Consider the following 23,881-nt stretch of genomic DNA (forward strand, 5'->3'; position numbering starts at 1 on the left):
TATTTACAGAGATCTTAAGGTTCTTAGGTATACAGTTTGAAATAAAATATAAATGTCATTTTTAGGATTAAAGATGTACCCCACCTTGTCTGGAAAGTATATGTCTTAATGCTAACAAATCATAGAGAAAGAAAAGCCCAAATTGGAAAATATGGCTAAGATTTAGAAATGTACATACCAAGAGAGCATGGATCATGTAGCCGGTGGTTCGGGTCTGCAAACCTACTGTTTTAATTGCAGACTTCACAAATGTCTCTGCAGAAGGCTTATCCAAGGTCGGCTTCCGTATTTTTGCCATTTTTGTAGCTACAAAGTATGGCAGGACGCTCTAGAAGGAACCACCCCCATACAAAAAGAGAAAAGAAACAAAACATGCCATTGATTAGGAAGGCTACCAACTCAGAACTGAGCAAGATGCCTGCCTGACTGTTGCTGACAGGAGAAGCATCCTCATGAGATCTGGAGTGCGTATCTTTAGAGAAGTGGGAGAGTCCTGCTGCTCTAAAGCCAACTTTTCACAGAACATATAATAGCAAAAACATGAACTGTCATACAGTGATGACCTCTGGGTAAAATAGAATTGGAGGCTGGGAAAATGAAACAGAGCATAAGCCAGCATTTCTGAATCTTTACAAGGAAAGGAATGGGCAGCTGAGGCTTGGGTTGTCCTTCCTATCCTGGTCAAGAGGAACTCTGCTGTGCAGTCAAGCAGCATGACGTTTCTGCTGCTCCATCATTCATGATGAATTATGCGTGTTCTACGAACTTTAGTCCTTCACAGGTGACATTCCACTTTCCTGGCTTTGGTCACCACTTCTCTTCCCTGGTGTTTTAATGTGCTACTCCTGAAGTTTTATAAACTGCTAATGTTAACATGGGACCACATCTTTTTTTGCCTCCTTCTGTTTTGGGAAGAGATAATAATAAGGTAATAAGAAAATAGCCTGGGTGACTAGAAGTCACTTGATAGGACAGATGTGGGTGTGAATCTAAACATGAGCTTTTCCAGGCATTTCACAAATGTGAGGTTCTCTACTGCATATACACTCTGTGTTTTGGCTGTGACACGACACAGAACACAAAGAACCCGCATTATAATGAGTTCTGGGAGTCATAGTAGAGAGGTTCTTCTGTGATACAAAGGATGTCAGGTGTACAGCAGCTCAGCAAGCCCTCGTTCCTCTCTCAGTGTGAGAAGAAGGGGTGAGGTCCGCCGGCAATGCTATTTAAGAAAAATGAACAGTTCAACATGTGGTTGAAATGGAAAAAAAATGCTCTCATTACAAATAAAGCTGAGGTCTCTCCATACTTAGAATTTCTTTACTGCTGAGACTGGAAGGAACAGCCCCACATCTCTTTGGAGATTTGTTTATATGTATATTTTTTCATACATAATTCTGTATTCTTCTCACTCCCAAGTATAAGTCAAAGAATACAGCTCACCACCTTTACTGTGAGAGCTGAGCCTTCAACCCATTAATTCAGAATCTACCTGGGGCCATCCTCCACCTTCCTCATCCTACAGGATGCAAGCCCACACTGAGTCACTAGTCAGTAGAGCACACCAGCAGCTGGGGTGACTGAGTATGTAATGACTTCTGAGGATGTATTTATTGGGACTATTAGTGTGCATCCCTTTTTAATGAGAAAGATGTTTTGTCAAGTCTTTTGTCCATGTTGTTTCATTAGCATGAAGGCAGACTGGCCAAGTCTCAGGCTGACAGACTCTGAACTGTGTGGTCCAATTGTTATGTTGTTTGTCCACCACCTAAAGAGCTGAGCAGCACAGACCCATGGGTAAGCTCTGAAAGCAGGTAACAATATCATGTGTACAGCTTCCCTCATCTTTTTTGCTACGTGCTTTCTGGTTATATGTAAGGCCTTCCCAGAGAACACAGTGCACAAGGGGTGCTGGGAAGTCTTGAGCTCTAGAGTTAAAGCCAGTCTGTAACTATGTCTTTCACTTGTGCAGAATGCTTTGAACTTTTCTTTCATCCATCTTTCTGCCCATTCAGAAAACATAAGCAGCATAAACTGGACTTTGATACTGCAGCATTCAGTTGCATTGCCTGACTGAACCACATGGTGGCACCACAAGATAACGCATGGCTTTAGGGTTCAGCTAGCATGTGGTGGGGTTCTGAAGGAACCTCCAGCTACTGGGGGTGGAGAAAGACATGCGTACTTGGGAATTCCTAGTCAAGTTATATTTTCCCAACTAAGGAATGGAAATTCTAAGCTGAAAGGCTGTGTACAGCTACCCTGGATATAAAATCAAGGCGTCCATCAGTGGCCTACTGAAGTATGATGGGTTCAGAGAGGAGGCAGGGCTTTGGGCGTTAGCCCTAAAGAAAGCTGAGGAGTCAGCTAGATACCGACATAAAGGAACAATGGGAGCAGAAAAGAACAGTGCGGAACAGCAAGGCATGTTTAGGAGTTCGGTGTAGTCCAAAAGAAAACAAGTCCAAACACTAGGCAAGTTCTTGAACACAAACTCAAGAGGACAGTCATATCACCTCCAGTCTCAGTGCTGAGAACAGCACGAGGTACACAGCAGGGCAGTGTGGACTGAAGGCGGTGTGGAATAGCAATTCAATGCAGAGCTGCAGAGCACTAAACAGTACTAAGGACCGTAGTCATTTAAAATGAGCCAGCATTTTAAATATTCTGAAACCTAAGCAAGATCATCTGCCTCAGGAAAGCTGTGAAGGGTGTTAGAAGGAATATGTGAAGTTTATGAAGAAAGTAAGTTAATCTTTTATGTCAAAAGCCATCAAAGTAAATGCCTAAGAAACAATAATCAATCCATCCTCTGCTTATGCAGGAAAGGAGTCTAGGAAACAAATCTGAAATACATCTATACTTTTACAGAACGTTTTCAAAGCAATAAAACTTAAAAAGTCACTTATACCCAATAAGTCACCATTACAAGTTTTGCCCTCTCAGAAACAGCCTGACTCTGACAGCCACAGCTGTGGGCAAATATCCTGATTTCCAAAATTAGAATCTCAAACTGGAAATAATTAGTTAGGCCATAAGGCAAAAGCTGATGAAGCTATGTCTGTGCTCAGCTTATTAAATAAAACAGCCCCCAGAGATCACAATTTGGTATGTTGGTCTCCTCTTATCCACTGGAGTAGATTGCTTAGACTACGGTCTCCATAGAGCATGTGCTGTGGAATCTTGATTCAGTGCAGGAAGGCACTACAACTGGATGCCATGGCAGGTGGGCAGAAGGATGCCTGAAGACACGTGGCAGACGCGAAAGAATCAAACACTGAGTCTTAGAACTTGGCAGAGCTAGCTATGAACTAAATATCCTCTCAAACCTAAAAATGATCAGACCTGTCCATGATAATGATTGAGGAAAATGTGGACCAAGGGGTTGCAGGCTTTGCTCTTTTGAACAAGGCTCTACCTGTGGCATCTAATGTTGTTAATGTGCCCTTCTCTAGATTCACTTGGTCCCTCCTCGATTCCATCTTTCTTTTGGTCCAGCAAAGTAAAGAGCAAGGCAAAGCCAACTGCAGGGCAGTTTTAGCAGTAAGCTAATGACAGCCAGCTAGTCAGCACAGTTGTTTGCTTTGTTTTCTGTCTTTTCCAAGGTGTGTGTGATGTTTGTACCTGTGAGATGAAAATATTATGTATTTGCAGGAGTCTTTCTTTGATCACTTTCCACTTTTATTTTTTAGGACATTAAAAAAAAAAATTATATTTTGGGGCTTGTTGATCCTGAAGCTGGCCAACAGGCTTCAGGAACCTGCGTACCTTTCCTTCTTTCTCCAGAGCTGGGTTAGAGGCACACACCCAGCTTTCCTTCACACTGACTGAGCTATCTTTCCAGCCTGTACACATTCTTAAGGTTTAGGGAAACTTGACTTCTTTTAAGTCTGTGTTTTCATTTTTCTTCACTTAGGACCTGAAGTCCTCCCAAACATACGGCCAACTAAACATGTACAGTATAGCTCTGCTGCTTGCAGTTCTCTACTTGCAGATATGAAACTTTCCATAAAAGCCTCTTGATTAACTCAGGGGTTACAAGAACTCTTTGGGTGACTACTGATCCTACAAAGTACTTGGCTTCAAACATATGGAATATATATGTTAGTATTATCAGGAAAAAAAGGGGGGAGAACCAAAACTACACAATCCCCCCAATTTAACAATTTATTTGATTGTCTCCTAGAAGATGTTTAGATACTTGGGATATAATCATGTAAAAAACAGATTCTGATTTTACAGAGGGATGTGGGCAAAGAGCAGTGACAATAGAGACTATTTCTGCAATTAGGCTTAGATAAGTTCATATATAAGTAATGTTCTGACAGAAGGGATGGAAGCTAGCCCAGAGATATCTGATCGCAGAGTCTTTTAAACTGAGGTGAACAGCCAAGGGCGGAAATCAAAGCATGATGGGTCATAAAACTCAAGAGTTTTAATCTGAAGACATGAGAAGCTTTGGTGGAATTTTAAGTAGGGAAGTGAAATGACTGGATTTTGCTTCATCAGCTCTGGCTACAATGAGCAGACACTAGAGCCTATCAGCAAAGACAGCAGTAGTGGGGTGTTCTAGTTAGTGATACTATTGCTGTGTTAAACACCATGGCCATAAGTAACTTGGGGAGAAAAGGGTTTATCTCAGCTTACAGTTATAGTCAGTCCATCATCTGGGAAAGTCAGAATGGGAAACTAAACAGAGCAGGAACATGAAGTCAGGAACTGAAGCATAAGCCATGGAAGAACACTGCTTATTGGCTTGCTTCTCATCATTTGCTCAGCCTGTTTTCTTAAATCACCAACCACTGTGAGGTGCCCTCCCTCCCTCCATCAATCAAGAAAATGCCCTACAGGCCAATCTGGTGGGGGCCTTTTCTCAACTAAAGTTCCTTCTTCCCAAATGGCTCTAACTGAGTTAAATGGCAAGCTGATTATCTAGCCCAGGAGGCCAGATAGAGAGATGGTCCAGAGTAAGACACAATGGCTGGCACCTGAGATGAAAGTAGTAGCAGTGATGTCATGAGATGTAGCCAGACTGGACACATCTTCAGAATAGACTTGTTTCTGCTCAGTGATCTGATGGACTGCAGACCTTCAGCCTCGGAGTTATATAAACCTGGATCAGTAATTCCCTGTCCTTTCTCCACCTGCTGAGATACAGCACTGTCGCTATAGGGGGTCATTGTGCTCCTGTTTCTTGTTCACTGTCTGCCTTTCTTGCTATCATATTCCAAACTGGCATACACTCTACATACATCCTGACTGGAGAAATGTGAAACATAATACATAGGCCTCTTGTTTAGGGTCCACTGATTGGTGGTGTGTTTAAATATCTGTTTTCTCTGTATATTCCTGGCTGTCCTGAAACTTGCTTGCTTTGTGGACCAGACTAGCCTTGAACTCAGAGATCAACCTGCCTTTGTCTCCCAAGTGCTGGAGTTAAAGTGTGTGCTACCACTGCCTAGCTCAACTGTTTTTCTTTTTCTGTAGATAGCTTTAAAATGATCTCTAATAAAAATGACTTAGGAATAAAACCAAGAGGACTGTGGGAGCTGAGTTGGCCCTGGCTATTCCTCACTTACTCAGCATTTACTGACTGCTAGAGAGCACAGGGCAGACTAGGGCCCATTCTCCTCACATAGATTTCATGTGAGTTTCAGTCTTTGAAGGATGCATGCATAAATTCCTTTTGCTCTTCCCCATAGGTCTTCAATAGGAGAGGGGAATAAAGAGAGAGAGAGAGAGAGAGAGAGAGAGAGAGAGAGAGAGAGAGAATACGGATATGAATATTAGCAACACTGAGGTTGTTGTAACAAAGTAAACAGCTTTGTTCAGGAACACACTGCAACCTGACAGTGGGACAGTGGTGGTATATGGCTTTTACCCAGCAGGCAGGAGGCAGAGGCAGGTGCTTTGTGAGTTCAAGGCCAGCCTGGTCTATACTGTAATAAACTCTCTCAATAAAATAAACAAACAAAAAGCCAGTTGGTGAGCAGGCCCAGCAGGAGCAGACAGAAGCATGTGAGGTTCAGGGAAGAAGAAGGAAAATTATAATCCAGAGTGTAAGGCCTGAGATACAGACTCAGGGAAGATGAACTGGAACCTGAGTGTTGAAGATGGACTGACTTCCAGTGCTCAGGGACAAAAGGAGCTTGGAGGCAATGTGGAACAGTCCTGAAGAGGTGCTATGGGGTGGCTTCTGGTCATATCAGGTTAATATCAGGCAGAGATCCAAGGAAACTAGCTTTGAGGAAAACACTGTGACAATGAGTCATGGGCACTTCCCAGGGCAGAGCACACAGAGGACAATACACGGTCCACTCTAGCCTGAACATAAGTAGCAAGAACTCAGGGTCTGAACTCAATACTAAGCTTCAGGCACAGCCACCTGAGGCCAGTAAAGAGAAGCCACCAGTACCAATCTCTGTGTTAACGAGGTTACTTGATGTGTGTGTTAATGAGATGACCCAAGAACCATGGGATGGAATAGAAGGTAGAGGAAGCCACTCAAACCCCAAGTCCGTAATCTGGAAGACAGAAACACCACCCAGAGAAAAGCAGGTAAGTTTCAGCTCAACATGGGCTCTCTGCTCTACTCAGTATCCTGGGAGTTATTTTCCCAGTAGGATAGCCATGGTTTTTCTTCATAAATATGAATTTTCCTTTTCTTAGTAATTCACTCTAAATTTAGACCTCAAGTGAATCTTAGTAAGAAAGACAATGATGGACGAACTTAAATACTTTAAAATTTGCTAATGGAAACAACACAGGGTCATCAAAATAAAATATTTCAGAAGGCAAATACTAATGTGCTTGGGGATGGTTTCTAGTCATATCAGGTTAACATCAGGCAGAGAATCCAAGAAAACTTCCTTTGAAGAAAACTGTGTGAAATGAGAGAAGGGACAGGCTTGATACTACCAGGACTGCTTCCGTGCTCACATGGCAATGCTAACTACTCCGTGGCCCTGAAACACGGACAGTTTCCAGCTACAGCCTCCAGGGACCTTCCAGTGGACCTTTGGAGTTCCTGCTGAGTCTCACTGGGGCTTAAAAATGACTCAAATAACAGACTCACCAGAAAGACAACAGTGTAACACACAGAAGCCTAACCTCCTACCAATGTTACCTGGCTTCCTTGTTACCAAAATCCAATCTAAGGGGATTCCAGTTACCAGCACTACAAATGGTATCATCAAAGACATAAAATACAAGATTCTACAAAACCCTGTCTTACCAGATGTAGCCTATAAAACAAGGAGCTGAAAACTAAACAATACCAAATAAGCAGTCATTAGATACTCCTAGGAAGTAAGCTAGGAAAGGAATAGGAAGAAGCAGGCTTTTCGTGGAACCTAAAGATGAGGGAACATTTACCTTACCCTTCCTTGTGATGGGTGACTTAGCTCCAATACTACTGAAAATAAAAAGTCTTAGAAAATACAGCTAGATAACCCTTAGCTCCATCTTGATTATCTACATGTATAAACTAGAGGGGCCACAAGCAGCCTAGCACTTTCTGGCTTCATTATTTCCTGGGCACAATGGGTTCAGTAGCCTACGGGTAGGAACAAGTACTCTAATAGCAAATGGATCTGGATTTGAACCCCAGACCAACCTGGGAAAAAATGGGTTAACTGTCTTGACCACAATCCCCACATTGTGCTATATGAAATGAGCCTAAGATACTATACTAAGTGATCTGCTCACAGAAGACCAAACACTGAATGATTCTATTCATTGGATGGACTAAGAACAGGTAACTGTGGGGAGACAGAAAATAAAATGGTCCTTGCCAAGGACTGGGGAAAGAGAAGGGAAAGTTATCGTTTAACGGTGTTCAGTTTCGGTTTGGGGAGGTGAAGGAAAGTCCCAGAAGAATGGCGGCAGTGACTGCTCAACGGTGAGTACACTCATGCACCTGAGCTGCATGCAGATATTGACAACCTAAGTTCTGTGTTATGTATTTTCTACCATAATTTTAAAGAGTCAGATTGTCTCGAAATAAACTATGAGCATTTACAATAATGATGCTTCAACTGTATACATTTAGTTCTAGTTCAGGTATCCTATTAAAAATTTGAGGGGCTAATTTTTAAACATCTAGACCTAAGAGCATGAGAGAAAAGAAACCATGTCTCTAAGGGAGTGCTCACGTCACAATCGCTTACTGAGGAATGTGATTTTCTTTCGTTGCCAAGACAGCAACTGTTGCTGTGGAAACCACACAAAACCAGGGATACTTAACTGAAACAAACTCCACTTACCTGCACAAAGATGCCCTTGCTCTTATACTCCTCATGGAGGCACTGAGAGAAGAAATCTACAAAGGCCTGGGAGGGAGGTGGGGTGAGAAAGAAAACACATCTATTACATCAGTCTGCCTGGTGTGTAGCCATGGAAACAGCAAAATAATAAATTAACCATTTAACACTACTGTTTCTAGTCATTCCTTTCACTTCAAATGCAGAAGAGATAAAAACACTTTAAAACCTCAGGAGGCTTTTCTGCTACAAATGACATTATCTTACCAAAAATAACATTTGCCAATTTTTGACTTAATGAGAAAAGCCTCCTCCAAACTATTTTCCAAAGAAAAGAAAAAATTTTTTTCATTATATAACAAAGGATTTAATTCTACTTTCTATTTGTCACTTTAACAGAAACCCAGAGTGAATTCTGTTCAGTTTTGTTTTGCTGCTGGGTCCTGTGAGCTTGGTCTGAGAAGTGAGGGTGAGAGCCCATCTGATAATGCAACTGTAAAACCGCCTGGAAACCATGCGGCCCCCTTTCCAATGCAGACTCAGTATCAGGCTTAAAATGCCAAGATCAATGACAACCCAATGAAGGTCTTCACTGGCAAGAGTCAACCTCCATGGAGATTTCCAGATACTGGAATCCAACACAAGACGTTGATTAAACATGCTGATAGTCTGTTTCAGCCACCAAGAAAGCCCCCAGAAAGATCAGGGGGCTGTGGGGCTATGCAGGACTCATAAGACAGTAATGACTGAATCTTCTCAATGAAAAGGTGTGTTGTGCATGTTTCCTTCTCTGACATATACATTCCTGTTATGTATTATGATTTACTTATTTTCCCCTAAAGGCTTGCTTAATTTCAACAACTAAAATGATCATTCTTCAGAAATGTTTTCATGCCTCAGTGAAGTAACTGAAGTTGGGAGTGCCTGGCCAACAGACAGAAGAAGATGCAGTCTGAATTACTAGCCTAGCACTAATGTGAGGATGTGAACAACAGTGTTGTATGATGACACAGAATTCTGGGAAATTCCTGTCACACTCTAGGCATGACAGTGTCTGAGAATTCTAGATAAGGTGGCAGACATTCACTCTCCATTGGTCTACTTCTTGTCAGCTGAGAATGTCTGTGGTACTGCCAGGATGTACTTCCTTGCTATGTGAAGGTCATGTTCATGTTACCAACATTCTCACCTTAGGCCCATTAATATCAGGTTCTAACCAACAGGGCTGGCTTAGGCTAGGTCTCTATGGAAAGCATAAGTGTCCCTGTTAAAATCAGTAAACTACCAGGGACCAAAAATCAAACCATCAGTGGCTGTGAAACACTAGCACTCCACTTGTAAATTTATTTTCATCTGTGACACTCCAGAAACCCACGTAGGCCATCTACCTGCCCTCAGTTGACTACAAACTACCAAGCATAGCATTCCAACAAAGTTAATGCCCAGACTGGAAATCACCCCTCCCTCTTATGTTGACATAATTTACTGCAATGCTTGGTCACCTTGGTTGCAGAGTAGATTGTCAACAGTGGAACCGGGAGCATGCCACTGGCAGAGGAGATGTTGAGAATCACCCCTTTAGATCTGGAATTGAAAACACATCACACAAACTGAGGGAAATCATATGCACATCTGCTTGTGAACTCCAGTCAAGACAGAAACAGAGCAACAGAGCTGCTGATCTACCACGTATCTCCCTGCCTCTCATGAGCATTTGGTATGTCTGGTCGGTGAATGAACATAATTCAATGAACTAAAAATAGCTCTTCTTTACGATGAGCTCATTTTCCAGTCTTAGTAATTCAATGCATGACTGGATCAGCTGGATAGTCTCCTTTAGTGTCTCTGTACTTTCTAGGGTCCTCTGTGGCCACAAAATCAGAAATCCCTATTTAGATAGTGGGGAAATATTATAGAATAATATAGAAATAATATAGAATGCTTGCTTTGTATGTGCATGCACTGCAGTCAATGTCTGCAGAGCAAAAGCCAACCCCCACATAGATACAGAGTCTGCTCTGACTCATCATCCTGCTGTCCACTCCAACAGTGTGTATAAATACTTCCCTCTCAACACAGTCCTGAGCCTCTAGACACCAGAGCCCACCTTTGTTCACATGCAGTCAAGTCTTTCATAAACCTTTATAGCAATGGGTACCATCCTTGTAACTTCCTTGGCTTCTGAGTATTTGGGCAAAGAACCTACTTGAAAATTACCCGAGTCTGTACTTCATTAACTACTACACTGCCAACAGATGAAGTTCAACTTTTTCCTGTGACTTTTAGAGATTACTGAAAGAAGTCAGGCAACTACCAGAAATTTCTGCTTCCACAAAAAAATAAAAATCAGTTTGTGAAAAGCAATGCAGTAAACACCCAAGTTTTAGCAAGCATACAGAGGTTAAGCAAGGTGTAGAACTATGACTTTAGAAATATGAAAACTAGCCACCAACTTATTCTCTCAAACTCACACTTCTCAAGGCACACCATTACTTTTTCTTTTTCACAGCACTGGAAATGGAGTGCAGGGTCTTACGCCAGGCAAGTGCTCTACTACTAACCTATGTCTCAGCCCAGGCCTCTTTCCCAAACACTAAAACCTGGCCCAGGCACTTCTGGTTCACTCCTCAGCTTCCTTTCCTTCTTCAGTCTGTTGCCATTCTCTTTCTGGATTTCTAGTCCTAAGTCCTGTTTTTGTTTTGTTTGCTATTCACTATTTAGGGGAGGTAGAAGAACCCAGAACCCCTTTACATAAAACAGCACAGGAAACACGACTAAATAGCATATAAGTTATTTTAGAAATACATCTGAAAAGAAATAACACTGTATGGCCATCACTCCATCTGCCAGCCTTTAGAGCAATGCCCACTGCAGCCACCAAAGGGAAGTCTGGGCCCTCTGCTTCATGGGTATCACAGGAGTCTAGTCAATTGTTTATAAAACAGAAGTCCTTATTAGTAATACACACTTTCCTAAGCAGTGAAACCCACTAACATCTTGGTGATCAAAATAAAACTTCAAATTTAAAAATACTATTAAAAAAATTTTAAAATTAGAATTGGCTAATATTCGTTCTATCATCCTTATATTATCTTTTTTCTAAGGCAAAAAAAAATGATAATAATAATTTTTATCAGGAGTTAGAACCCAGCCCCTTTAGATTAAAAAAAAAAAAAGTAAATTAGCAATAGACATCTAGTCATTTCATCTTCTACACCTATAAAAATTTCTTTGAAGAAAGTGAAACTGAACAATTTTTATTATAATCAAAGAGTAGTCCTTTGGTAAAAACTGAATAAAAACCACATCAAAAAATTATCATTTTAGGTGCTGAAAATATTCCCTAATTAAACTGTACTGATAGCTGTCCTGCTCTAAACATGCTGAAAATGACTGAACTGCACAATTTAGACAGGTGTGTAGTTTACAACATGTAAATTAAGCTAACCAATCCGTAAAATAAAAGAAAAATCAGTTTTTATTAGAACACACAGCCTTTAGGGCACCCAATAGCCCATCAGAACACCCAGTGAGGTGGATGCACAAGGCTGTGGCTACTCGGGCAAATCAAGCTTCCTGAGGAGCAAGTCCAACCTCACAATCACTCTGTATTAACCTTTAGCCAGGAGCTGCCCTACTGTCAAGTGTAAGGACACAGAGAGCCCGTCTAAGGTAGATGCAGGTGATGCTGTCCCTGAAGCTGTGGCCTGCCACCACTGCTTAGAGCCAGACTCTGTTCCATCACAATCATGCTAGCTGGAGTGGCTGCATATGCCCTTGAACAAAAGTCACATTTCTCTTTCTGTTACTCACAAATGAAATATAAAGTTGAAGGTAAAGGTTAAAGTTTAGTTCTATGACTTCAACAGAGGAAAACTCACTTAAAGACAATAAAAGCTCTTTTCTCATTTTACAAAATAATATCAACAATCCAACATGTCACAATCAGCTATTCTTTTATTTATATACTTCTCCAGGTAACAAAGATCTTTGTTTCTCAAATATTCTACTCTTGACTGAAAATTCCTAGGAGCTGGAGAAATTGCACACTGGTTGTTTTTACAAAAACCACACAGTAGCTCACAGCTATCTGTAACTCCAGTGCTAAAGAATCAGTGCCTTTTCCCGGCTACATGAGGTGTACAGGCTTACACACAGGAAGCATACCCTTACATATAAATTAAAAATAAATAAAAATCCAAAAGAAGAAGAAGAAAAAGAGAAAAAAAATACTAGTAGATAGAACTAAGTCAAAAATTACATCAAAACATAAAATTTAACACTGTCAAAGTGCTATATAAAATGAGAACACTTTAAATGTATCTAACTGGCAGCAGAGAGAGAAAACACCCCACCTACCAATCTGTCCTGCTATGGACAACATGCATATGTGTCTATCAAAGACCTTTCTCTGACCCCTCCCATAATAGCATTCAGATCTATCTTCTCTAAGGAAAAAATATTCTATTTTGTCTGTGTTCTAAGTTGAATACTAGTACGCCCTGCAATAATCCCTATAATGTATCTCCTTACATGGAAATAGGGTGAACATTTGGACCTGGGGCCACAAAGGACTCATCTTTACAATCAACTACTTTGTCTAGCTCTAATCCTCCATCTAAGTAGAATTAGTGACGTCAAACAGTTTCCATGGCACAGCCAGGCTCATGACAACTCTGTTATATCAAGCAGAAGGGCAAAATAGGCTATGCTTAATTGCACACAGAGACAAACATAAGCCAAGCTGGTTAACCTCTCATTTTCTGGAGGCTTGGGAACAATGGAAGCACATTCAGAATTTCTGCTGAAGTTCCGTTATTGAAGACCCACCTATGTTGCTCATACTTCAGCACATTTCCTAGTTAGTTGTGACAACATCAGATCAACAAATAAAGTGACATTTTCTGTGATGCAGTATTCGTAACTCATCTCACTGCTTACTTGCTAGCCATCACGTGATGGTGACTTGGAGGTACAGATTATTGAGGATCTACCAGAACTAGAATGCTGAAGAAATAAAGCAGAATCATCAGCTCCACTTCAGGACACGCCTCTTCACCTCCACAGACACTTCCTTTATTTGTCCTCCCAGAAGCCAATCAATAGGCTTGTCCAGCCCTGTAAAACTCAGCTTTCATTTACAGTTCCCTTACAGCTATGCTCTCTAGGATTCCCTTAGGTTTGGACAACTCCCCATGAGACTCCCTTTAATTGTCACCTGGATTTTTTAAAATTGCCAAGCTTTTGTTCTACAAATGCCTCTCTCTTCTGCTGGGCTCTTGTAGCATCCCTGTCCTCACTTCTATAGAAATACTGTTGTCCTGGGGGAATAATAGTGTCTTTTGAAAGAAGTCACTGATTCTGGCCCGACTCAGGAAACCTCAGCATTGCCCCACCCTTCAGCAGAGGAGAAAAGGGAGGGGAGCCAGAGGTCAGTCAGTGCAGAGTGCTAACCAGACAGAGCTCTGAGACAGACTCCATCTCAGTTCTTTACATTTCCACTACACATGAGAGACGACAGAAGTGCACTCTTGCAGGGTCATTAGAGAGTTTTCTAGGCTTAGACGGAAAACGGAAATTGGTGTAGACAGTTCTCTAATTGACTCCTAAGAACACAGAGAAACTATCAAAACAATGTTCAGTGTCAGAGGAGGAATCATGGAACACAGGGTCAGGCATACAATTAGAACCAGCAATCAAATTCTCACACTATACAAATATTGCTTTGTTGAATAAAGTTTGCAAACATTTAGCACAAGAAAAAATTACCTGCCCTAAAACGCCATAACATGTCATAATTCCACCTTAAGCAGTACAATATGAAAGAGGCTATTTTTAGCCTTTCCATGGTTGTTATGGCAACCACCTCCTGGCTCCAGCTGTACACAATGTTTATAATTCCAGGGAAGTAGAGAGAGCAAGTTTCCCGATAATGTAATTATGCACTTTCTATATGTATGGTGATAATACCTTAGTCTGATTATTGGTACTTATTTAGTGATAGTCAGTTGTCTATAGTTTTAGAATGTTTGGAAAAATCTCATACATCAATGACAGAATCACTGAAAGGGTGGGGGAGAAGAAACCAATAACAAAGGCTCTTTCTAAAGGACACTGCTGTTACTCAATGAGAATACCAATTCTATGGAAACTACCATAGAAATAGGTCACCGTGGGGAGGTGTAGAGAGTGACGAGAATGAAGCCATTTACAGGGGGTAAGGACGACCACTTCCGGACATCTGTTCACCTGGAGCTTTTCCTTCTTTTTGACAAACAACTAACATTGCTGGCCTCCCGTGCAGTAAGTTGCAGCTTATGACAGGTGGAGTTCTAGACGACAGAATGTGATATACACTCCTCCCAGGGCTGACCCATGGAACCTCCCCTAACATCATCCCGATTCTCTTTCTTTACCTGTTAGCTGGGTGAAGAACTCTTTCTTAAGATAAGATCTTAAAGATTTATGCCAGAACCCATAGATGGAAGGAACCTGAGATTCCTCCAGGACAAGGTAGAGAAATAAGGGGAAAATAAATCCTTAACTTGATAAGCCATGAAGGTTGGATTAATCTATTAGTGTAGTTAGCACACCTTGACTAATATACCTAATAACTCCTAAAGCTCCAATGGACATACACATCTCTTCCTCTAACACAAAGTACTAATTAATAAACTCTACATACATGTCTAACTAGTCCTTAGTAACCCCTCAATTTTCCTATGATTCAGCTTCTAATGGCTCTCTACCAGGCCATTTCTCAACCTCAGTTTAAAATCAACTTGGATTTCTTGAGCCACAAGGATTGAACTCATGTGGATTCTCCAAGCTCAATTCTGCTGGCTAAGCATGAATTCCTCTTCACACTGTTCCTTTATACCCAGTGTCAGCTCTGGCTGGGGTGGTGCTGCTGGGTGTAACGATGGCCCTAGGCCTCTAGCTCTACCTCTGCATCATGCACTTCACAGCATCTCATCTCACTAAGCTAAAGGGGGCGGGGTTACTGAGTGCACTGGGCTGCGCATTCTATGAATCCAATACTTTCTGCTCCTTTTACATAGTTTTCACCAACAAACTTAAAAAAATTCTTTAATAATACTTCTATGGCTAACAGCTTTGACTTCCTTGTTTTGTTTAATTGGTGGATGGAAACCCATGGCATGCTAGTAATGCCAATGATTTAATACTGAGCACCTACCCCAAGTCCAAAGATTTCTTTATAATGCCATTTGTAGATGTCAACACTCAGATTAAGACAGTGACCCATCCTTATTGGACTCTACTCTGTCCCTAGTCCTAGAGTTCCAGTCTGACCACTGATTTGACCACTGCCAATTTATGTCCTATCATCAGAACATACCCCTTCTCCATCAGTCAATACTCAGCCTGAAGGCTTTAAAGTTAACTTTACTAAAATAAGGCAATTAGAATATATAAATCAGTACATGTAAAACAGAATCACAACCTATTTTGCTGAAAACAATTTCTCAATCACTGTACATGATTAAAAAATGGACTTCTGAGCCCCATTCCTCATATTCCACACAGTAGAAGGAGGCAGAACATACTGGTGGATTCCAAACACATAAACTACATTCCTTCCTGGTCTTTTAACAGAAGTGGATACTTGATTCCTCCCCTATCAAAGCTTTGATGGAGCTCAAAACTAAAATAACAAACTGGTCCAACATTCAAACCCAGCTCTCTTTGGCAGGTTTTCTTTGAAGGCTTAAGCAATGTTTAGATTCTTCTGAGAAGGAAACAGTTTAGTTATATTTTACACTCAGTGCTACTTCACATGTGGAAATGCAACCACAAATTTCTCAACAAAACGAAGACATTTGGGGTATTCTACTGGCCCTCAATTTCAACTGGCCCTTTCCTCCCAGAGTCTGTTTGACATTTGGTGACTTCGCATCATGCCTTATTCCCTCATGCATCCATTCCCCCAGCAAGAATGAAAACACCAAAGAAAGGCACATAGTTTCAGGACATTCCACTGATTTAGGCTCTAAGTAGCTACAGCTTTAAGGAGGCATTCCCAGGAATATCCCAGGAACTCTATCCACCCCCTCAGAATAGCAGGCAATTGAGTTAGTGATGGTGACTCAGGCTGGCTTTTTAATCCCGATCTAAAGGAACCACCACAACCCTAGAGAGGGAAATAAAAAAAGTCTAGTGGAAAAAGGCCTCCTCCACCAATGACTCATGCTCCACTGTGTGACTAGCCTGGTGCTAAGACAGAGTTAGGTTCATTAGTCACTTTAATGAAATTCTCAAAGAAAGGATTCTCCCTATAAATAATAATGAGCTCTGCAAGCACGGTGCTTGTGTGTGAGCGTGTGACTCACCTTTCTACCATGCCAGGCAGCACCAAGCGTGTCACCTGGAAAAGAGAAAACAAAACATTAGTGATGGCTGAGGACAGAAGCCACAAAAGAGTGAAGGACACCCACGCATACCAAAGAGAAGGGACTCATGAAGCCAGTCACCATTCTATTAAGAGAGGGTTATCTTATACACTCTGTATAATTATACTGTATTAGGAGTACATAAAGAGAATGCACTGAGAAGGTTTTCAGTGAACGTGGCTAAGATTAGCCTTGTCTGAAAAGTAAGGCTGACACGGGCAACTTCAAATAACTAGGGCTCTAAGGTAAGTGGACATCTCTTTAGTCCTTCTCAGAAAAGACTGAATATTATCACACGTAACAACATCCCACCTACCAAGCTGATTTAAGTGTTCTCATCTTAAGGGTTCAAGTCATCTTTTCTGAAGGCTTTGGGGAAAAGAATGCCAGCAAGTAAGATATGAGTAAATATCAAGTGCATTCATTTCTTCTGAGGTCCACGATTGTGAGTAAAACACACCGAAACCATTTGTGGCCTCTAGTGACCATGAATGGTGGTATGTGTAATTTAGCAACTTTATAATCACCAGCCAAAGACACACAATGTCAGCACAGGCAACCACCAAACTCTTTTGCAGGATACTATTCTTAAGGAAAGTTAAAGTGCAATCTTTGTCAAGATGACCTCACAGTTAAGTCTTGGCTCAGCTCATATTGGTTCTCTAAGCAACACAAGTCGTTGAAATGCTTGCTAAGTGTAGACATTCTAAGTCTTTTATCTTGAATAATATCAACCACCAATTAAAATGATAGCATTTTGATAAAAGATTGTTTTTCATAGAAATATTCTGAAGCAAAAGGTCATAAAGACTTTCTGCAGCAAAGTGTTCTATGTGGACATACAAGTCAAAGATCAACTCCAGAGATAGTGCATGCACTTGTCAGTGAGTGAGCATAAATTGTCACCATTATCGGTGAAAAAAAATATTGGCTGATACATCATCAATTTCAAAGTAAAGGAATATCCTCAGAGTTTAGGGGAAACACTTCAGCAGAAGTAAAGATGTGACCAAATCTGGCCCAGATGAAAAAGGAGAAACTGTACAAGCAAGTATAGGCTGAAGCTTCCTGTCAACTCCTTTTTACATATGTCTGTGTTTCTACATAACTCATCCTCATAGGGTGACGAAGCAGACTGTCAGCTGTCCTCTAGCATTTGCTCTTCCCTTGCAGATGAAGGTTCAGAGCACACAACCTCTTTCCCATTCTTTCATGCCTCCCATAAAAACAAATGTATTACAATTTCTTTGGCAATTGCACATGGCCTACATCTAGTTCCTAAGAAGTAGGACATACAATATCTTGGTTGTGGACTTGAGAGAAACAGACTGTTTACTCTGTTATCCTTCCCTCTTCTTTGTAGGCAGCACATAGCAGATCTGGGAAAAGGAGCCATTGTGACCCCAAAGTGAATGTGATACATGGTCGGATGATGGGATAAGGGGCGGATCCTTACAGATAGAGGAGCCACTGTGCATCACACTCGGCACCTGCTCCATGAAGCACCTTGACTAACTGACCCATTTTGACTTTGTTTAACTTGTGATTGTATCTCTGTTACTAGACATAATCAATATTCTTTTTGTCTGTTTTGTAGTGTTGGGCATGAACCTTGAGGCCCTTTGCTCATATTAAGCAGATAGAGGCCACTGTCCTAAGAACTCGGCCTTTTAACCAAAAATTCTAACTAGTAAGATTGACCATTTATGATGATAAAGTTTGATCAATGTTAACATTTTATGACCCCTCCCCCAAAAGAGCAGTCCCACAAAAAATAGATTAAATATTTTACAGATTTGAAAAGACTCTCTTATTAATTTTCTTCATTTGCCTGAACCAATTCAAAATGTTCCTACTAGGCTTCAAATTCAACGTGATGAAACCAAGTCAGGACTCATAATGAGATGCTCCCACGAGTAGACAGGGGGCACTGGTGCTTAAGAAAAGGAGCACTTACAGCTAGAAACCAGGCAGAGCTTCACAGATTATATTTTGGTTAAGTTATAAAAGCATAAATAGGAGATCACTTGGCAGCAAATAAATGCCAGAAGGAACAGAATGCAAAAAAGCAAACCGTGAAGAAATAAGTATTTTCTATTGAATTACTAGATTCCTTTGTTTAGTGGATTTAAAAAAATAAAGAGATGTAAAAAAAAAAAAGTATGTACAACTGGTTAGATGCATCATGTAAACTGCATCTATAGAAGACATCAGGGTCAGACATTCACACAAGTAAAACAGGCACACTGTGGAATATTCCATTGTAAAGGATGAACTGTATGCAACCTTCAGAGTATCTGAAAATGGTCTGTGTTTATGGGCACTACACTAACTGAGCTAACTAGCAAGCAATAGTATCTGAAAGGGGCTTCTATTAGTTACCAGGGGACCATAATGCTTAGCTAATATATTAGAAAGTGGTCTCCAAGCATTTTCATATAAGTTACTACTCAGTTCCCCAAAGCTTTGAGTTCATCAAAAACAGAAGTGAGAAAAATGAAGACGCCTACTTTAAAAGTTCTTACTCATGTGTGCATATGTGCATGCATACATGTGCCCTTACATGTGTATCGATCTGTATTAAGGAAGTAAGACCTGTTAACCAAGGGGAGCTAAGTGGAGCTCAGAAGAGCAGCTGGTTAGTACCTGTAGTAGCTTTCCTACACAAAGGAGAGGAGAATGAATGGGATTTGTAGGCTCCAACTGACCTGGAGAATTACCAGGCAAGTTGAACCACAGTTGAAATATTGGGGAAATATAAACCAGAAGCTTATATTTCCTTTATGCCATACCATGTTTCTGCTGTGAGTGAAAAATTATCCAGAAAATGGTCAGACAACATGAAACCTCACATGATATAATCATACTTTCAAAACTGTATCAGTAACATGTTAAAAATTAAATGCCTTTTTGATGTCTTTATATGTACTGACATGACCAAATATATTCTTTATAAGAACAAATTAAAACTAGAGGTTTGAGTAACTCAAGGCAAGTGAAGAATAGTGCTTTGGGTGGCTGGTTGCTAAAGAGCCAAAAATACATATTGACTGCTCAATGACCAGACAAGGCACCAGCAAAGACACAACTCTTAAAGGTAAAAGTGATGGTCTTTCTTAAGGTTCACAGATTCTCATGTTTACTTCTGTGTGCATGAAGTGGAAGCTCATTTAAAAAAAATTAAAAATTCAACCAGGAATAACACCAAAAAGCCACAGGAAGTTAAATTGAACTCTTCATATCTTTATAAAAACAACTAAAGTTTTCATTTATGCTGACATTACCTTTCCTGATCAGATTCTAAGTCTTAAATCCAACTCCAGGCCATCTGTATTTGGGCACGTGTTTACACATCATTTTAAAATATTCAACATATAAATAAGTAGACAGACTTCACTGTGCTCACATTAAATTCTCTTTAACATCACACATCGGACATTTAAACTAAGTTGTTAAGTCCCATTTCATTTTGCATTTATTGACTAGTATCTTAATATCTGGGTATTTATACCCAGATACCATGAAATTTCACTGTGCATATGCACTGCATTTCACAGCTCACATGGTGTTTATGGAGCTAATTTAATATGCTAATTTTAGGCCATCTGCAGGTGATAATTACTATGCCAGGAAGTATGTTGTTTCTCTTTACATATTTCTAAAATGATGTTATCACAACTTGTGAGTTTGGTGGTTAAGAATATTAGGTAAGTAGTAATAACACATGTGAGCTCTAACTGTTTTCTTCTCACGTGAGATAGCCTCCACAGGTGCACAGCAGCCAATTTTAATTTCTTTTTGTGGTGGTTTGCATGAGAATGTCCCCCATAGGCTCACACACTGCATATGCTTCCCAGGTGGTGCTGTTATTTGAGGTTGAGGAGGAATGGCCTTGTTGGAGGAAGTACGTACCTGGAAGCAGCTTTGAGGACTTAAACACTCATTTCTGGTTTGCTCTGGTATGGTTCAAGATGTGAGCTCTTAGGCTAAGAGTTCACTGCTCCAGCGCTAGACCTGCAGCTTTCCCACCATACTGGACTCTTACTCCTCTGGAACCATAGGCTCAAATACTGTCTTAGTCATGGTGTCTTACTATAGCAACAGTTTTCCCACAAAGTAGGTAGAAGCCACCACAACAGAACTTTTACCATAGTGAGAACTTCAGAGTTTGCAACAAAAGACAAGTGTTTTTTAGTAATGTTTTCATTAATCCACACCACAAAAGACAAAGACACTTTAAAAATCTAAAGTTAATCTACATTGTTGTCTCACATGTAGTCCTAGTATCTCTTTGTAAGCAAGCTAACCTACAGTACACAAATGTACACAAACACATGATTGGCTTCAGAACACCTTAAATCAGAGTCCCTTGGAGGAAACCACGTACTCATTACTCAGGTAAAATATGTACTGGTACAGATATGCATATTCTAGTTAGGAAAGAAATACAAAGTTCATTTACCTCATACAAAGTCACAATCAGTATTATTAAATCATTTAGTTGAGATACATAACTCAAAAATAGACTGACTGGCCTAGAAAATCCTTAAAAATGTTGTATTAAAATGTAGCCATCTGTGGCCAGGATTACACAGGATTTATTTTCTTCTTAATGCTCATATAGTTTTCAAATATCTTTGGCAACAATCTTGCATTGCTTTTATAATTAGTAAAGCCCTCACAATCTTATTTCAAAAAAAAAAAAAAAAAAAACCTGCCAAAGCCTACTGTCTAGGTGTTCCTACTCTTTGCTATGAAAATTTAGACAATACACACTTCTTTATCATGTAACTTCTGGTACTTGGTCATTTGTTCCAACACTGCTTTAATGCTCTAAGGCTCTGCATACCTTTAATCACAGTACTCAGGAGCATTATGAGTTTGAAGTTAGCCTGGTCCACATCAAGTTCCAGGCCAGCCCAAGCTACATAATGTGGACCTATCTCAAGAAAATGATGAATCTATCAAACGTAAGATACTTGATTCAGTAAGACCGGTGTCACTACTATTTGTGACTAGGGAAGTAAACAGAACAAGCCATACTAGAATCTAGGCTTAGCTTCAAGAATCCAGGTTTTTCATGAGCAAAGTCAGAACATCTCCCATAAATAATTGGTTTACCTTTGCCCTAACACAAGCCTCAAAAAACATGCTGAAATCAACCAAGTTTAGATTTAGGCAAATGAAAAATGGACTCATACACTTTAGAAGAAAAGTTTCTTATAAAATCTGAAATAGAAAAATCTGAAACAAGTGTTCAACTGAAATAAAAGGCAACTTAAAAACAATCATAGTGCTTCCGGTCTGGGCCTGAGGACTCAGCAGATCCCAGAAGGAAGTTCTGCACCCAATTTCACAGAACCCAGAGGAAGCTGGGCTCCCAGGAACTCTAACCCAGGCAGTGTCTTAGGTAAGGAGACAGCAACACCCGCCCCAAACAGAGAGTAACTAGGACCCAGGTATTCACTCCTGGCCTAGAGCACTGGTTACTTCCAGTCTGGGCCTCAGCACTGAGCAGATCTTGGGCCTCAGCTCTAACCCCAGTAGCAACACCCACCCCACACAGTTCTGACACAACCAAGATAATAGGAAAGACAGGCTCCAGTCAGAGACAGGGCAGGTAGCACTAAGGAGATCCAGATGTGGAAAGGCAAGCACAAGAACATAAGCATCAGCAACCCAGGGTACTTGGCATCATCAGAACTTAGTTCTTCCACACTAGAAAATCCTGAATTCCTCATATCACCAGGAAAGCAAGAGTCAGATCTAAATCACCTCTAATAATGATGACAGAGGACTTTAAGAACGTCATAAACAACAATCTCAAAAGAAATTGAGAACACAGGTAAACAGGTTGAAGCCCTTAAAGAGGAAACACAAAAATCCCTTAAAGAATTACAAGAGAACACAACCAAACAGGTGAAGAAATTGAACAAAACCATCCAGGACATAAAAATAAAAGTAGAAACGATAAAGAAATCACAAAGGGAGACTACCCTCAAGATAGAAAACCTAGAAAAGAAATTAGGAGTCATAGACACGAGCATCACCAACAAAATACAAGAGATAGAAGAGAGACTCTCAGATGTAGAAGATACTATAGAAAATATTGACACAATTGTCAAAGAAAACGCAAAATGCAAAAAGTTCTCAACAAAAAACATCCAGGAAATCAAGGACACAATGAGAAGATCAAACCTAAGGATAATAGGTATAGAAGAGAGTGATGATTCCCAACTTAAAGGGCCAGTAAATATCTTCAACAAAATTATAGAAGAAAACTTCCCTAACCAAAAAAAAAAAAAAAAAAAAAAAAAAAAAAAAAAAAAAAAAAGCCCATAAACATACAAGAAGCCTACAGAATGCCAAATACACTAGACCAGAAAAGAAATACCTCCCATCACATAATAATCAAAACACCAAATGAACAAAACAAAGAAAGAATATTAAATGCAGCAAGAGAAAAACAGCAAGTAACATATAAAGGCAGACCTATCAGAATTACACCAGACTTCTCACCAGATACTATAAAAGTGAGAAGATGCTGGACAGATGTCATACAGACCCTAAGAGAACACAAATGCCAACCCAGGCTACTATACCCAGCAAAACTCTCAATTACCATAGGTGGAGAAACCAAGATATTCCATGGCAAAACCAAATTTACACAATATCTTTCCACAAACCAAGCATTACAAAGGATAATAGCGGGAAAGCTCTAATACAAGGAGGGAAATTATACCCTAGAAAGAGCAAGAAAATAATACCCTTCCAACAAATCCAAAATAAGATAGCCACAGAACTATAACTGGGTTATTAGTAATGGTTAGGGGATTGGAGGATGGTGGATGGGGTAAGGGATTAGGCATCAGTGGAAGTGGAGGGCCTTGGTGCCTGAAAGTTTGGATTCCCTAGTGTTGGGGAATTCGAGAGCAGGGAAGTGGGAATGGGAGGATGGTGGGAGCACACCCTCATAGAAACTCCCAGAATTATATGGATTAGACATGACAGAGGCAGGCCACCACAAGACTAGATTCCAGAATTCAAACAAAAAATTATCTTGATACTAAAATTTGTTTTGAGAATTGTATATTGCAGAATACACTGCCTTGGTATATCTACTCATCAAGCAAGCTGAGCAGACCTGCTTGAACCTCTAATGTCCTGGAATTCCATCTGGATGCAGTGAAGACACAGCATCAAAGGCTT

At 40.4% G+C, this 23,881-nt stretch overlaps 1 protein-coding gene across 1 annotated transcript in view; it reads right to left on the bottom strand.

The window, feature by feature from the left end:
• The window catches only part of Hsd17b12 (hydroxysteroid 17-beta dehydrogenase 12), a 125,194-nt gene that overhangs the window by 1,067 nt on the left and 100,246 nt on the right, over positions 1-23,881 (bottom strand). Inside the window, exons 7-10 of the mRNA XM_034496243.2 lie at positions 16,613-16,647; positions 9,764-9,845; positions 8,265-8,330; positions 179-328 (exon numbers count right to left, since the gene is read on the bottom strand). Of these exons, the coding sequence (XP_034352134.1) occupies positions 179-328; positions 8,265-8,330; positions 9,764-9,845; positions 16,613-16,647 (333 nt within the window). The remainder of the gene's footprint in view (positions 1-178; positions 329-8,264; positions 8,331-9,763; positions 9,846-16,612; positions 16,648-23,881) is intronic.

This window comes from Arvicanthis niloticus, chromosome 2, assembly GCF_011762505.2.
Source record: "Arvicanthis niloticus isolate mArvNil1 chromosome 2, mArvNil1.pat.X, whole genome shotgun sequence".
NCBI classification, from domain to species: domain Eukaryota; kingdom Metazoa; phylum Chordata; class Mammalia; order Rodentia; family Muridae; genus Arvicanthis; species Arvicanthis niloticus.